This window comes from Eschscholzia californica, unplaced genomic scaffold (assembly GCF_041429995.1).
Source record: "Eschscholzia californica isolate CP2 unplaced genomic scaffold, dmEscCali1.0.p SCAF_4, whole genome shotgun sequence".
Taxonomy (NCBI): Eukaryota; Viridiplantae; Streptophyta; class Magnoliopsida; order Ranunculales; family Papaveraceae; genus Eschscholzia; species Eschscholzia californica.
Genome location: NW_028238461.1, coordinates 53870879 through 53887967, shown reverse-complemented (window position 1 = coordinate 53887967; position 17089 = coordinate 53870879). Strand labels below are relative to the sequence as shown.

Sequence of the window (17089 nt, the reverse complement as noted above, 5' to 3'; positions counted from 1 at the left end):
CTCATTTTTTGTTTTTTCTCGAATGTTATATTGTGATTCTATTATATACGGCAAAGACTCTTTGAAAAATATAATCAGTCTAGTTTTATCAGATTGTTAGACCACATGTTTTACTATCTACTCCCCCATTTCCCTCTCATCTCCATTTCATTTCGCCTGTTTGGGGACAAATTAAGAAGCCTTGTACTATCTGCAGGCTCATTGGTCTTAGATTGATCGTGTAAATAAATAAATTACGTCAGATATAAACTAAAATGATATTTCGTATAACGTCAACCATAAGACATTGCTCTGAACAAAGATACGTTCGTTTATATATTAACTTAGAAATGTTATCTATAACGAATAAAATAAAATTGTAGGTATCGTTCAAAGAGAAACTTTTAGTAGAGTTTCAAAGTAAATGGAATTAGTGTAAGTGACAAGAGAAAGATTACATTAATATATGCTGAACAAATATTTAAGTAAACATTCTCAACTGGCATTTTCCTGAAATTTCCAACTTTTTTCTTTTATTTATTCGCACAATTTCTATCTAGGGTTCATTTTTAACTTTAACCTACTGTTAAATTATTGTCTGACATGCCATTGTTTGTTTATTTCGATTGGGCACTAGAAGGCATCATTTCCTACATGAAATACACAAAAAACATTACCACCATTTTATATAGTAAGGTTCTGATTTCGAAGCCAATATAACCATTTTATATACAAATTATGATTTCATGAACAGAAGAGGTATCCATTTTCTTGAAAACCCTAGGTTCAGATAGCAAGATTTTCGGATTGAGAAACACGTGTGGTGGCGGTGGAGAAAAATAAAATAAGTGAGGGGCATTCCGAGAATTGAACTCGGGACCTCTCGCACCCTAAGCGAGAATCATACCACTAGACCAAATGCCCTAGGATGCTAAGATTTGTATTTATCATTCTACTATACTGTGATATTGCACTAAGCAAGTTCCACTATTGAAACACTTCTGATCAAATTTTAAGGCTGTAATGTATTACTTGTTCATGGTTTTTGAATTATAGAAATTCCTATGTACCAAGTAGAGTTTGATTTTTCTCTTAGTGAGACGGATTCGAATCGACGCAAATTAGATTTTACTTTTTAGAATGTTAGTTTTTGTCTAAATGGTCTTAATGACTGATTCAGTTGATTGTTGATCTATTTAAGTCAGATAATTCGAATTCAAACATGTCGGAAGCAGACAATGAGGAAAAAAAAAAATGAACATGAGTATTGGACTCACTGGAACCACATGTACAATATCATCTTCTTCATTTATTCTATTATTAGCCACTAGGTAACATAGTTTTAGGAAACAAACGTTTCTCATTAATTAATTTCCACAGTTGATTTTCGTGAATTTGCAGAGAAAAAAATTAGAAGTAAACAAGGGGCCAAGATGAAAATGGCCAACTATATATTGATCAAAATACAATCTGTTGAGATATACATGACTCACCAGAAGCTATAAGCAGCGAAAAGATAGATATACATGACCTAATTCACACAGTTTTCTTCCGCTTTGATCGCTTGCTCTTCTTGGGACCAGAATATTCTGGCACAGGTTTGCTGCCATTAGAAGCATACGCCTCTTCTCGAACTTCATCCTGCCACTCAATGATCCAAAATAATAAAAATTTGAACATGTATAGATGAAAGTTTTTTAATAAGCTTTTCAGAATAACCCTTCTCTAAAACCAAGGGACTTGGTACAAATTAATGTTGGAATTTTAGTACTTCTTTCGGTGATGACCCACCTGAACCCTGGCGGTCATTACAGCCTACATATCTGAAGAAATTAAGCACAACACTTCACTAGTTACCGACACAAGTCTCCAAACCTAGACCATTGTGATGCCACATAGGCACATAGGAAAAGACTTCGATTAAATTACAGGATCACTAAGTCATAACGCCTTTCTTTTATAATGGGATAGGAATAAAGCACCCGTATTTTGACATAAAGCTGATTGGATATTAAATCGCCAACTATCATCTGTTAACATGTAAATAGTGTAGGACGGTGAAGTGTTCGAAAGTAGCGGCATGTTGGCAGAAATTTTGGTACATATCTGATGTAAAAACGTAGGTGGAAGTTTATTGTCTAAAACATAATTAAAATGGAGAACACAAATACTAGAAACAAGGGCCAACTGAGAGTTCGGCTGCGACATCCAGCCATGTGGGGCAGAACTCCATGGACTCGGATTGAAAAGGGTGGACCTCAATTCAATACCACAAAAGTGAGTGGGTGTGTAACTTTTTCAGACCAGATAGCAACATTTCAACCGCCATAAAACTATAGACTGGTATGTTACCTTGATGTCTATCTCCTCATCAGAGGCATCATCGGCATCAGATGTCGATACCAAATTCTGAACTCCCTCAGCTGGTAAAGCTTTGGCTAATCCTTTTTTACTCTCGCCTTCTTTTAGTTGTCGAAACCTGTTTACTCCATGATTGTCATATAAAAAGTAAATAAGTGGCTCATATAATTAGCTGAGCTATCTTTTTGAAATATAAGACCAACCTTTCACCAGTTCGTTCTGGCTGAGATGATGATCGTTTTGCTCTTCCTGCACTAATGATTCCACTTGCATTCTCACTTACGACAGGTTTTGCACCACCTAGCCTACGTAGCCATACTTGCTGTGCAGTGCTGAGGATGTTGTTTGTAAACCTAGAGGCATTTAAATTTTAAACATTCAAAGACAGCGTAATGCTTTTCTAATGTGATTGAAGAATCTAAGAAATAAGAAATTAACTGTGACAGCATATATAAATATCAATGCAGATGATACTGTATAAGATAAGATAAACGTAATTCTCATGGATAGATATGCAAAGTAAAGGTGAACATGGCAGCAAGGAGAAAAATTATTACAATCTAAAACAAACAAGAACACTTGATCTCACTGCCAGAATGATATTTCAAAAAAGAGACAAAGAGATGATAAATAGGTGGATATAATGTAAGCTACATAAAAACAGGTAATAGGAGAAAGCTGTGTTCCCATGAATTGGGGGAATAGCAAAAGAAAGGAAGATTAGAGATATTGAGGAATCAGTTAAGCTATGGAAAAGGTAGTCCATGGATCTTCTGAATCTATGATGCATAATTCACACATACCAAACATTCATTTTAGTTGTAAGATGAAGATAGAAAAATATCATTAATAAATCAATAACCACAATATCCTAATTACTTAATTGCTTTCCCCATAGGAATATCTTTGCAGGTATCTGTTTTTCCTATCATTCTCTAAGTTTCACTGTCCTTTACTCCTAAACACAAAATTATATCCCTTATAATTATCTGTCGGAGGATTTCCCCATAGGAATATCTTTGCAGGTATCTGTTTTTCCTTTTTTGTTCTTTTCAGTTTCCTTTTCTCATCAGAAGTGATTTGGTCTAAGACACTTAGACTGGTATTACACATCATAATATCTGATACCTACCAGTAGATTGACAACCCCGATGGAACGGACAAGGAGAAGTAACCAATCATGAGGGGAAGAAACTTGAAAACAAGAAGTGTGTTTTTCTGGGCGGGATCATTTGTCTGCCAAAAGAAGACAAAAGTTTAATCAATTTTCATATTCTGGATAGAATCAATAGAGATGAAACCTCTTAATAACTATACCTGTGGAGGCTTCATGATCTCCATAGAAACATACTGAGAGAGAACAAGAAGAACAGGCAAGACAAGATACGCTGCGGTATCCTGCCAGCCAAGGGGTGGATGCCCATCCTGCAAGATGTTTGTCTATTATTATCTATACAGAAGCACAAAGCGAAAAAGAACACGGGAATTTAGAACTATTACAGCTCGAGCATACTGAGGGATATAGTAACCTTATCGTGTTCTCATCATTCCGGAGGTTCCAAATGATAGACCCTAAGGTTTCTATTTTGATGGTCTCCTTCCACCACCACACACCAATTCCCTACTTTCTTTGACCCATTATGATTTATGCTTTGGTCAGTAAAGTTTTATGAGCTTAGAAGAGTTACATTTTCCAACATAGCCCTAGTAAAGAACAATAGTCTCCCATCTACATTCTATTAGAGGTTTCATATTGCCAAGCAGACCATGCTTCACATTAGATTGGTATACTTATACCATTACCCTTACATAATTTAGGAGACAGCTGGAGTTTCTCTTTTGTCCACGTGACTCTAACAGAGAGGCCCATGATCTTGCAATTTCGGCATTGCACTCACGAAACTGAGTTATTAGTTTTTAGCCCTCAAATGTTAAAATAGGTTACTAGTTAGTACCAAAGCTTTGTAATGTGTTATTTTTTGGTCTAACATTGTAACTCTTTTATTATATATGGTATTTTGGCTTCAAAAAAAAAAAAAACAAAAATGTTTGTTCTTAATCATATGTTACGAGAATTTATGTTACCACAAACGGAATAAGCCAGGAAATGCCAGATCCGCTTTGTCGAGCAGCAATACTTGTTGGGCCGCCCAACGATGGAATCCAAAAGAAACCTTCTGTCAACAGTCCCTTCAGATACAAAGTTGCTGAATTAGAAGTCCTCTAAGTTGCATAGTATTAGGACCTAAAGAATAGCTTGAAATATTATCTCGTTACCTCATTAGCAACATTCGAGAGAGCTTGATATAAACCAATAAAAACTGGTATGGTAGCCAAAGTTGGAAAACATCCTGTTCGTGAGCAAAGCAGAGTGTTACAGGACGTTTACAGATACTAGTGAAGGCGATCAGGTACTCTAAAAATACAGGATGGAGGATGGTAGAAATCACTTGACAGTAGACATAAATGACTAGCATGTCAACAAAAAAAATGCAAAACTATGAAATGAATACTTGATCACCAACTAACAAAAGAGAGTGGAAGTGCAATTGAGTGCTACACTTAACCTGCCAATGGGTTGACCCCAGCCTGCTTGTAAAGACGTGAAGTTTCAAGCTGTATTCTTTCCTGCAGGGGAGTATCAAACAAGAAAATAACAGAAAGAATCAAACTTTATGGTCAGGAGTCAATCCTTACCAACACTTAAAGAGGGGTTGGAACTTCCCTTTTTGCCATGACTTCACTTGCCTTTAGCAAAAACTATAATACGTAGGAAGATAAGCATATCTTTGGGGAAAGGGGCAATAGATACCGACCAGTATCACTTCCAGTCCTTAAAAGACAGTTCTTGAATTTTTGGTAGGACAGCAGGGCATCAATTTATGAAGATATCATCCCCGAAAACCAGGCCAGGCGGATGAAAGATATCTAACGGATATTTTTCAGCTTTAGAGTAATTTAAATTCCTTCCTCATGTGCTTAGTCAAGAAATGACTGATTGTTCAAGATTGATTTGGTGGTTGTGACCATTGCAACAGCATAAAATGTACTTTACCTGATTGCCGGCATATCTTTCTTGGATAGCTTTGATCTTGGGTTGAAGATTTTGCATAGCAAGTGTTGACTCAACCTACATGTTTTAAAAAATAAACAGTTACCACCTACATTCTATTAAAAAAATAATCTCTTTCTCTTTATAACATGCCTAAATAATTAAAATTGTTATGCATGGGAATACCCATATTCACCTAGAGAAAAAAACATATTATTCAAACATTTAAAAGGAAAAAAGCGGACATCTTTTACCTTATTTAGATTACATTGGGAGTGGAGAAAGACTTACTTGTTGCTTTGTCAATGGAAGTGTAGCAACTTTAACAAGAACTGTAAGCAAGATAATTGCAAACCCATATGAATAAGGGACATGTACAGCTGAAAGTCCATCCTTCAATATCTGTAACAAACAAATTATTAACTATCTATGTCTTTGACGTCTTCACTCATTCATTTCACAGTTTCAAGATTCAGACATATATCCACAAAAAACATAGCCAATTAGGACATGAAAAAAAACATCGCAAATATAAACGAAAAGGGGGCCTCAACAGTGGTATAGGCTTCCACATTACAAAATTAGAGGTCGACAGTTCAACTAACTTGTGGCCACCCCAAGGGGCTATTTCCCTTTTTCTAATCGGGTAGTATATAGTATACTTTAAGAGACTCGGGCACTCCACTATCATAGAAAAACAACAACAGCAGAATAATACAAGAAACAAACTGCCTGCTTCACTCCATGGCCTAATTTTCATGTTTAATAATTGGCTATCAAAATCTAAGATATCAGACGTATTCTGTAAATAGAAATGAAAATCATCCCTTCGACACGGACGACACATTAATTAGCGTGGCAACTCTAACTTCCAAATTTGTTAAACGGAGGCACGGAACATATCAGCGAATAATTGTCTTTCCTCGCAGACTTCACCAACCCTTGAAACCCTTAAGCGGTATGAATGTATATTTGTTACTTACAATAAACAAATGAACAAATTTAACAATCTAAGTTATTTACATAGACTAATAGTTTCGAAATTCGAACACCACATGACATAAAAGTCTAGTAATTGCTCAAAACATTCATTTTTCTAATCTGAATTATAAAAACAGTGAGTAATAACTAACAATCACTAATTTTAAAGAAAGCATATTTATACATCCAAATTCACCAAATCAATTACCTTGAGAACAACTTCCATGGCATCAGAGATGAAACCAAACCATCCTCCACTCTTCTGAACCGCGACATCAGTCGAACCAGAACCATCAACACCACCAACACCACTAGAAGCTGAATCGGCAGCAACAACAGCAGCATCAGCAAGAGTATATAACAATCCTTCAGCTCGATTAACAATCGCTTGAAAATCGAAAGAAGAATGATCAAAAGAAGGAGGAATCTCTTGAAAGCTGAATTTAACTCTTGTATGACTGAGTTTCCGATTCAGATTTGGTGGAAGGAAAGGAGATGTGTGGATAACATGACGACGATTAGACAAAAAAGGACTAGAATTACTCAAACAAGGTGAAAATATTAGGGATTTCGCCATTTTTGGAGCTTAAATTCTAGTGAGAGAAAGTAGAAAGAGAGAGAGGAGGAAGTGAACCTCCCAAATTCCCACCGGAGAAAGATATTTCTTTCTTTGTATTATCCGTTTCTCTTTCTTCTTTTTTGGAGGGAGGAGGAGAAAGGGAAAACCAAGTAAACCCAAGTTAGGTAATTAGCCGCCCAGCCTGTGGGCTCAACCCGGACCGTGTATACTATCCGTATTTTAAACGACGTGTAACTACCACGGTCACAAAATAATGGATTCTAATCGGGTTATTTTGACATGGACTCCAAACTATTTGTTATTTTTGAGGTTTACCCCCATTTTCAAAAAAAAGTTATGGTTTAGATACGCAACTGGGTTTTTTTTTCTAAATTAGAACTTGATTCATTGTGCCCTGTGACAGCTTTTTCATCTTCTTCATTTGCTCCACCAAAGAAAGTGACTGACAACACAAATATTAAGTATTTTAAAGTGAACATTTCTTTTTCTTTTTCGTAGTGTTCACTAATCATTATTGTTATTTGAGAAGTTGTTTTAATTGGAATTAATTTAGTAAATGGACTTAAAACGATGTGAACTCGAACTCTTTGAAACATAAGCAAGTCGTGTTCGGAAAAGTTGACAGGTACTCCACCAAGCTCGAGCTTAAGAAAACAGGTCCACTGTCCCATGGTGGTGGGTGGTGCGTGAAGAAGATGATGGTGATGGTCTAGTAGAGTAGTGGTGGTGAGGATGATCGTCGTGGTGGTAGTGGTCAACGAAGGAGAAGATACAGATGGTGGTTGGTGAAAGATTCACGGTGGTAGGGATTTAGACTGGACTTGGGGTTAATTTGAATCCTATCGTGAAAATGGAAAGTGAACAACAAATACCACTAAATAGTTGGGTCCAGGTCAAAATAAACCATTCTACTTCCTTCGCGCGTACCCAACTTAGGCGGTGATAAATTTGAACACAGAAATCCGAACCGTTGATTCAAATAAAATCCAGCGGTCAAGAAATTACGAGAACTTTCTGGAAACTACGGTTAAGAATCTATATGTACCTCCATTCTCTCCCTCGAATCAACTCATTCTGAGTTCTAAATTCTAAACCCTAAGCGTTTCTGTTAAAATCTCTACTTCCGATTTCATCTATTTCTTCATAGATCTTTTGAGTATCGTTTTGATTGATTTAATCAAGTCTAATAATGGCTGGTAAAGGAGAAGGTCCGGCGATCGGAATCGATTTAGGAACAACTTACTCTTGTGTTGGTGTATGGCAACACGATCGTGTTGAGATCATTGCCAATGATCAAGGAAACAGAACAACTCCATCTTATGTTGCTTTCACTGATTCCGAGCGTTTGATCGGAGATGCTGCTAAGAATCAGGTCGCCATGAATCCGACCAACACTGTTTTCGGTAAGTTTGCTATTACAATCTCACTTTGTGTTTATCTTTGAATTTTTTAACTTGATTGTATAGATTTTGAAGATTAGGGCATCCGTAATGTTCACTATTGTGTTGAAAGTTGTGCTTTTAATTGTTTTTTTTTTGTTTTTTTTTGTGTTTCACGTTAGGTTTAACAATCTCTTGATTAGGTAGATTTTGATTTGGAAGTAGTATTGTTTCCAAGATCCCAGCTTTAGCTTTGTCTGTTCACTCGAATTAACGAAAACTTTTTATGAACTTTTCCAGATGCTAAGCGATTGATTGGAAGGAGGCTCAGTGATCCCACTGTTCAAGCTGATATCAAGCATTGGCCATTCAAGGTTGTTGCTGGTCCTGGTGATAAACCCATGATTTCAGTCAACTATAAAGGCGAAGAGAAGCAATTCGCTGCTGAAGAAATCTCGTCCATGGTGTTAATTAAGATGCGTGAGATTGCCGAGGCCTACCTGGGTTCCTCTGTGAAGAACGCTGTTGTCACAGTCCCTGCTTACTTCAATGATTCTCAGCGTCAGGCTACCAAGGATGCCGGTGTCATTGCTGGTCTCAATGTCATGCGTATTATCAATGAGCCAACTGCGGCTGCCATTGCCTATGGTCTTGACAAGAAAGCTACCAGTGTTGGTGAGAAGAATGTGCTTATCTTTGATCTTGGTGGTGGTACTTTTGATGTCTCTCTTCTCACTATTGAAGAGGGTATCTTTGAAGTTAAGGCCACAGCTGGTGACACCCATCTTGGTGGTGAGGATTTTGATAACAGGATGGTTAACCATTTTGTTCAGGAGTTCAAGAGAAAGAACAAGAAGGATATCAGTGGAAACCCCAGAGCTCTCAGGAGGTTGAGAACAGCTTGTGAGAGGGCGAAGAGAACTCTATCTTCCACCGCCCAAACCACCATTGAAATTGATTCCTTGTTTGAGGGTATTGATTTTTACTCCACCATTACTCGTGCTAGATTTGAAGAGCTTAACATGGATCTGTTCAGGAAGTGTATGGAACCGGTTGAGAAGTGTTTGAGGGATGCAAAGATGGACAAGAGTACAGTACATGACGTGGTTCTTGTTGGTGGATCCACTAGAATCCCCAAGGTCCAACAATTGTTGCAAGATTTCTTCAATGGGAAGGAGCTCTGCAAGAGCATCAACCCTGATGAAGCTGTTGCCTATGGTGCTGCTGTCCAAGCTGCCATCTTGAGTGGTGAGGGCAACGAGAAGGTTCAAGATCTATTGCTGTTGGATGTTACCCCACTTTCTCTTGGTTTGGAAACAGCCGGAGGTGTCATGACTGTCTTGATTCCAAGAAACACCACCATCCCCACAAAGAAGGAACAAGTCTTCTCTACCTACTCAGACAACCAACCTGGTGTGTTGATTCAAGTCTATGAGGGTGAGAGAACCAGAACCAGAGACAACAATTTATTGGGCAAGTTCGAGCTATCTGGTATTCCACCGGCTCCCCGTGGTGTTCCTCAGATCACTGTTTGCTTTGACATTGATGCCAATGGTATCTTGAACGTCTCTGCCGAGGACAAGACAACAGGGCAGAAGAATAAGATAACCATCACCAACGACAAGGGAAGATTGTCCAAGGAGGAAATCGAAAAGATGGTACAAGAGGCTGAGAAGTACAAGTCTGAGGATGAGGAGCACAAGAAGAAGATTGAGTCCAAGAATGCATTGGAGAACTACGCATACAACATGAGGAACACTATCAAGGATGAGAAGATCGGAGCCAAGCTTGGTGCGGAGGAGAAGAAGAAGATCGAGGATGCAATTGAGCAAGCCATCCAGTGGTTAGACAACAACCAACTAGCAGAGGCAGATGAGTTTGATGATAAGATGAAGGAGTTGGAGGGCATATGCAACCCTATTATAGCAAAGATGTATCAGGGAGCTGGAGGTGATATGGGTGGAGGCATGGACGATGATGTTCCTACTGGTGGTGCAGGCAGTGCTGGTGCTGGACCCAAGATTGAAGAAGTCGACTAAGTGATAGTTCTCTTTTTCATGTGAGGAGGAATCAGAAAGTGTGATTTTTAGTTGTTTTCATTTTGCTGTCATATGGTGTTTTCAATGGGAATATTATAAAAACATTTTGGGTCTAATATATGTTTCAGTTTCTTTCATGTTAGAGCAAGTTCTAAATTCTGATGTTCTTTGTTTATGAGTTGGGGAAATTGATAACCAAACACAAAAGAGTTGCCCTCAAACAACAATCCCTAATTTTAGCATGAAGTAGACTCATTAGTTCTTCTAAATGTCAACTTGGAATTGGATTATAAAGGAGTAAATCCTGAACTGATGATCTACAAAAGAGAAGAATACATGCAGTAATCAAAGAACAGCTGAGAATTTTTTTTAAGGATGCTTAGTGGCTTTATACTAATCAACCCATAAAAGAACACCCATTCAAGCTGGCAGTTGCAACAAAAGCAGACTCAATTCGATACAAGGTCGTCGGAAAAAATAATTTGCACATTATAAATTTTATACTCCAATTTTCATTTCATAGTTGTCATTTAAGCATAGAGAAATAAACTATGAAATTTAAACCACGGGAACCACCTTACAATTCTCTGCTTACGCCCTGCCTCAACTGAGTTGCAGGTCATTGGCTCCAAGGTGAGGGCGTAGACAAACACGTACTTCATGTTCTTCTGGTCCAACTCTGTGTTTTGGCACCATAATCTCGAGCATTGTTCCTGTTTCATCACAATATGCCTCAATATTAGCGTCTTCTGGAATTCGGGCGGCAAGAGGTATTTCTCTCACAAACTCTCCCGGAGGACAGTGCTCTGGAGATGGATCAGTAAGCTTAAATGTCCTGTCATGTCTCTTGATGAACGGCATTCGAGCTGTACTCACACCTGAAATCTTAACAATCCCATGAGTTAAATTATTCCTCCAAGAAACTTTCACCCCCTGTAAATCTGCAAATGGCAAGCTTATAATGATCAAGTATCCTTCTTCATCTTCATATATAGTTTTTGCAGCTGTGACAGGTCCATACACATTCCTCATTACTCCACTAAAATCATTCAACCACTGTGGCTCGATTGTATGAATCTCCATATCAAGAATTCTATCAGGGTGAGGGTTAGTCGGCAAACAACATTCATCATCGTTTACATGTGCAAAATAATCCTTTCTTCGTTTGTTGCAGACAGGTGAAAGGTCCATTCCATCACCATTAACATGGTTTGACGGTTGTGTTGCCAAATTCAAACCAGAACCATTAAGCAATCTCTTTGAACTTGATTGTGTAGTAGTCTTTATCGGAGGAGGAGGTCTCTCGAGTTCAAACTCAGTATTCGGAAGGTTTCTCCACAAACCAAAGTCACTTGCTTCAAGAGGTATAGAGAAGTTTAAATCTCGTCCAGTGAGCTCTGTCCACCTCTTCTTCTCCTCTTCATCAAGAGCCATAAGATTTGGAGCCCGAACAACCTCGATCCCATGCACACACTGAGGGTTAGAAAGACCTCGGTAATGTTTCCTCTGCATTCTATGAGACCTGACAAAACCCTTCTCGGAACTGAATGGAAACGGGTGTTCCCCTTGGCGAGAATGTCCGTTCATGTAGCTCCTCAGCTGCATCTTACCCAAAGCATTTTCAGGCCTTTCCTTGAAAACCCACATATAAATGTTTTCCATATCATGCTGAACCAAGAAAACATCGAGCTGAAGGTCTGACTTATCAAACCCAGAAACTCCATTACTATCCCTTGTAATCTTTCCTTTCGCTTTCTCATTCAAAACAGGCTTAAAGTAGAAATTGAAGAAAAACCAAGCACCCCATATGCTATCAACGCGCTTGGCACATTTTCGGCCACTTTTAGTGAGATTAAGAAGGGTTTCGGCCTCGCAAAACTGAGAACCCAAGCTAACATCTAAGATATCACATGGATCAGGATTCCATGATTGTGGAGGTGGACTACGCTCGGCCGAGAGAGGAAGATTAATATCGGGAGGTCGGGAAAGAATGATTTGCCTATTCATATCTCTGTCCAATTCCTCGTGGGACGAAGCACTAGAATCCATGGAAAGTAGTGTAGATGGATGGTGATTTTCCATGGATAGAGTTGTTAAGAGAGCTTCACCCATATCTTTGGGTTTCTTTCAGGGTGTTTTTCCTTTTCTGGTGTACACAATTCTTCACTTTCTACAAGTTAATCTCACAAATTTGACATAACAACTAATCAACTCAAAAATCGCAACATAAATACCCAGTAACCAGATGAATCGCAGTGAAACTATAGGAGATTTATATAAACCCTAACCGTATCAATCGCAATTAACAATCCTCAGTTCTCTTAGAAAATAATAATGATAACCAGAAGTGCATATATGGTAAGAAAGATGAAATTTTTTTATCTGTAGGAGGGGGGGGGGGGGGGGGATTCTTTTCAGGAACCCTTTATACGAATACAAAGGAAAGAAAGAAAGAAATCTAGGGTTTCCACCTTGAATTAGTAGTAGAACAGGATGATAAAACAGTGTCAAGAGAAGATACGGGTATAATTGAAACAAACAATCTTACCAATCTGGAAAAACACTAGAGAGAAAATCAGAAACTGAGTCAAAATCGGGACCTTATCAACCAGCTATTCTCATCTTCTCTATCTCGCCAGCCCCAGCCAAAAAGGGAGATAAAACACGAAGGAAGAGAGAGAGAGACGAGACGAAGAAGATTAATAGAAGAGAGAGAGAGAAAGTAAACGGTAACGGATGTTAACCAAATCTGTCAAACTTTGGGGGCTTTTACACGGAAACAGCCACAACTGGGAGAGGTGAGGCTCTTGATATGATCACAATTATTGATTTGGTCCACCTTTTCTTGTGTTTAGACACTCACTAATTGTCCCAAATTCGCTTTTTTTAAGTTTAAATATAAATAAAACAACATAGATTAATGGAGTTTGAGTCTTTAGAATGACTTGAAGAGTTGATATATTATCGTTGAAAGATCACTGAGGTCTTAAATCACGTTCTTATGATATTTATTTAGTTCATTAATTTTGATGTATCTTTGTATTATTCTTCAAAATTTGTACTATATTAGTTTTTTACATCGATTCTTATAATTTTCTTATAATTTTTTTTGCTTATTAAAGTGACCGTCATCTAATTTTTCCATCATGAAGTAAGATAACAGTAAGATATGATGATTGAGTTGGTCAAAATAAGTTAGCGTCTAACATATCAAGGTGAACTTGAATCTTTGTGTTCCATTTATTTCTCTCTATCAAGGAAACCCCACAATTGTTTTGCGTGAGACCACAAATAAGATTTCATTGAAATCTCAAATTTTGGGTCTCAACGAGTTTCACCAACAATGAAAAGTTCTAGTAGTGGGAGTTACGTTCTAAATTTTATAAGATCTTCAAAGTTCTTAAGACTTTTGAAGTTTAGCGTTGTTAGTTTTGATATTTTCTTAAGAACTTCGAAGTTTTGTGTTATTAGTTCAAACTTTTAGTTCAGAACTTTGAAAGAACGCGTTATTAATTTTTACGAAGATCTAGCCCACAAATTTTTTGAAACAAATTTACTAATAATTTAACCAAGTTCAAAGATCCACCTGTTAGGTGGATCTTTGAAGTTCGTACTTAGGGTTAGCACAAAAATTATTGTCAATTCCTTGTGGTAGGGGGTGCGGCATGTGCACCCCTACTTGGTCCCCTTGTGGTGGTCATTTCTTTCTTCCTAACAAATAACAAATTACGTACTCTTTACCTCCAAGATTTCTCTTACTCGCTCTCATACAGGTTTTTCCATCACATAAATGTCTTTTTTTTCTTTTTACATATCTAGTGTTGTTGATTTCTTCCTATCTCAAAATCTCTCTTTTTTTTCCTCTCGAACGCCTATCTAATTTGTTTGTCTCCACACCATCCATCTCTTATGAAAAAATTATTTGTAAACAATTAATATTTAAAGTTAAACTCTTAAAGTAATATAACTTTCGCTTTAATCTCAACCATTAGTTTGGACGTCTTAGGTTTAACGAACTTGTTAAAGTTCTAACAAAAAGTTGTGGATTTTCAAAGTATTAATAAAAAGGTTTCCGAACTTAATGATCTACGACTTTTAATAGCCCAAACTTTTCAAAGTTTCGAAACTTTGAATGTTCTGAACCTTTAAAATCTTAACGAATAACAGGTTAGGGTCCTAGGAATAAGCCCCAATAAAGTTTTCTTGAGTGTGCGAGGGAGAGGGGAATGTGATTTTCGGGTAAGGTTTTCAGTGAATTGTGATTTTCCTGTGAAGTTTTCAATGAAGTGTGATTTCTCGGTGAGGTTATCTGTGAAAATGTGATCTTTTGGTGAGAATAGATGTGGTTATGAATGGAGAAGTGTCTCCAGTTAATAAAATAGTGCGATTCATCTTGTGAGTATGAATGGAGAGACCTCTGCAGTTAGTAAAGTTGTGTGATTACTTTGCAAAAAATATTATGTAATTAACGTTGTGTAAATAGTAAAAAAACGGGTGCGTAAAACTTTCCAAGTTTCTTTTTTGAGGAATTGACTACGACTAACGTGAGTGGTTACAAGGTATTGATACATCATTAAAATGTGATAAACACGATAACTGCATAAAGAGGCCTAAAGCCCGACAACATAGAACTTACTAGCTTAGAGTCCGACAACAACGACTTTATTTAGTGCCTAAATTACATGAGATAAACTGCTTCCATCGAAACCCGATCCCAACATCTCATGGGTTTAAGAGGGATGCCCAACTAACACCAAGAAATGGTGGACTAAAACTTCCCAAGTTGAACTAAACCATTTGCCACAAAAAAAAATAAAAAAAAGTTGAACCAAACCAAACATTACCATTTGGGCTTCAATCCCATTTCCCATTTGTACAAAGTCTAAAAATCTACAAGTTTAATATACTTATATACTTTCAATGTCTTATCCATATGAAACCTTACACCACCATCAACAATATGAACTCGATGAATTTTGTCCAATAATTGGTCGAAATTGGTGGTTGGATGGATAGCTCTAATTACTTGAAATTCATACAATTTCAGAAGAGAGATCCATCCTTATCAGGCAGTCAATTCCCTTTGTCTTCCCTTCTTTTCACTTTCAACTCTAATTTTTGGACCCTCATGCTAAAATGACTATATTTATTTTTTCAACCGAAAAAAGAATGACTATATTTGGACTTTCTAATACAACCACAACACAAACACAAATTCAGTATCTACATTTAGTCAAATCGTCTTTTTATCCCGGACGATTCAAACAATAAAATTTTTATATTTTGTTAGGAGGGGTTAGGCCGAATCCAGAAGCAGAAAGACATTTACAAAAATTCAAAACTTTCAAATTGGCTCTTAGTGCTTAGGATATTTGTGATCAACAGGGCCGGTCCTGACATTTTGGAGGCCCGAAGCGAGTTATCAGAATGTGGCCCCTTTACGTTTTTCATGATTTTTACATGAACGTATATTTATACAATTTTTCTGGCTGCAATGAAGATTTATCTATTGTTGATTTCATGTGACGATATTTTGATTACCATTTCAAAGTCCTAATAAATCTTATAATGTATCTAACGGTTAACTAATTGCATTTTTGTACTTGTGTCAAACTGAGTAGATCAAGTTGATCCACCCATTCTTGGAGTAAAAATTTTCTCAGAAAGAAGGAAGGTTGATTCCAGTTAAAAACTCGATTTAGAAGGTTTTAAAGTCATTACTAGATCTGCAACTATTGTTTGCGAATGACCTATGCTTAAATATGTCTAGGGATACATAGTTTGAAGTGTGACAAGTCCTAAGCCTATTATGTTCTGTTAAACAGATTTTCATTCTAAGTGTTGTTCCTATGCTTTTGAAGCAAATTCTTAATTTATTTCTATGTATATTAATATTCCAAATGATAACAAATTAATAATACTAACAATGATAATAATCCTACAGATTATAATATAACACGTCAGACAGTTTCTTACAGGATAAAAAAAGAGAATTTGATCTATTTTCTTTTTTTTTTCTATTTGAATTCGTCAACGGACTATCGGGCGCGGGCCTTTAAAAAAAAGAATACTAAGAACCAAAAAACACAAGGTTAATTAGAAAACAACCGAAAAACAAAAAAAAACAGCCTATCTAGTGAACCCAACAACATAGATTTTATCTTTCACCAACTCTCTTTATACTTATAATATACTTATAATGATATTGACCAAAAGAGATTTACCGAGTTCGTATTGTGCGGTATTCACCTAGTCTTTTTTATAACAACAACAACAATTACAGACGTAAATAAAATAGCTTAAAAGCAACACTTAAGGAAAAAAATTAATTAGTTGCATACCAATATACAATTAGAGAGAGAAATAGCAAAAGTTAGTGAATTAGATTGTGGGATGATTTGGCACTTTGGTGGTAGTTTGTTGTTGGCACTGGAAGAATAATGAAGAGAAGATTTGGAGGTAATTTGAACAATCGTGGGTTTGGTCATGTGGGTTTGGTCATTTGGAAACTCGGAGTTGGAAGAAAAGATAAGGGGAGAGAGAATAAAAATTGGGGCAAATAGGAGAGTTTATTACTTAAACATATTATGTTGTTGGGCCCGCACTAATAAGCAATAGGAATGGGCCAAAAAGTGTGGCCCCATTCTATTGTTTTAATATGTGTGGGGGGCCCTTAAAATCTGTTATAAGAAGAGATAAACCATTGAAATTTTCTAGT

General features: G+C 37.0%; 3 protein-coding genes and 1 non-coding gene across 4 annotated transcripts; 1 reads left to right on the top strand and 3 right to left on the bottom strand.

Annotated features, from left to right (window-relative positions):
- Nucleotides 1–831: 831 nt before the first annotated feature.
- On the bottom strand, nucleotides 832–903 carry TRNAP-AGG (transfer RNA proline (anticodon AGG)). The gene has a single exon. It is a non-coding gene; the product is annotated as a tRNA-Pro (tRNA).
- Nucleotides 904–1319: 416 nt separating this feature from the next.
- Nucleotides 1320–7144, bottom strand: ALB3 (63 kDa inner membrane family protein). The gene is made up of 11 exons (XM_086636625.1): nucleotides 6582–7144; nucleotides 5684–5794; nucleotides 5396–5470; nucleotides 4908–4968; nucleotides 4618–4691; nucleotides 4426–4530; nucleotides 3658–3765; nucleotides 3473–3576; nucleotides 2544–2693; nucleotides 2332–2458; nucleotides 1320–1620 (listed from the first exon to the last, which is right to left on the bottom strand). The coding sequence occupies exons 1-11, from the start codon at nucleotides 6948–6950 to the stop codon at nucleotides 1516–1518; spliced, it is 1389 nt and encodes a 462-aa protein (XP_086492751.1). The 5' UTR covers nucleotides 6951–7144; the 3' UTR covers nucleotides 1320–1515.
- A 750-nt stretch (nucleotides 7145–7894) lies between these two features.
- Nucleotides 7895–10487, top strand: LOC147546196 (heat shock 70 kDa protein 4-like). Its single transcript, XM_086636622.1, has 2 exons — nucleotides 7895–8356; nucleotides 8633–10487. Exons 1-2 carry the CDS (start codon nucleotides 8143–8145, stop codon nucleotides 10369–10371), a joined length of 1953 nt encoding a protein of 650 aa, XP_086492748.1. The 5' UTR covers nucleotides 7895–8142; the 3' UTR covers nucleotides 10372–10487.
- A 352-nt stretch (nucleotides 10488–10839) lies between these two features.
- On the bottom strand, nucleotides 10840–12483 carry LOC147546195 (uncharacterized). Its single transcript, XM_086636623.1, has one exon. The coding sequence runs from the start codon at nucleotides 12481–12483 to the stop codon at nucleotides 10975–10977; it is 1509 nt and encodes a 502-aa protein (XP_086492749.1). The 3' UTR covers nucleotides 10840–10974.
- Between the last annotated feature and the right edge of the window lie 4606 nt (nucleotides 12484–17089).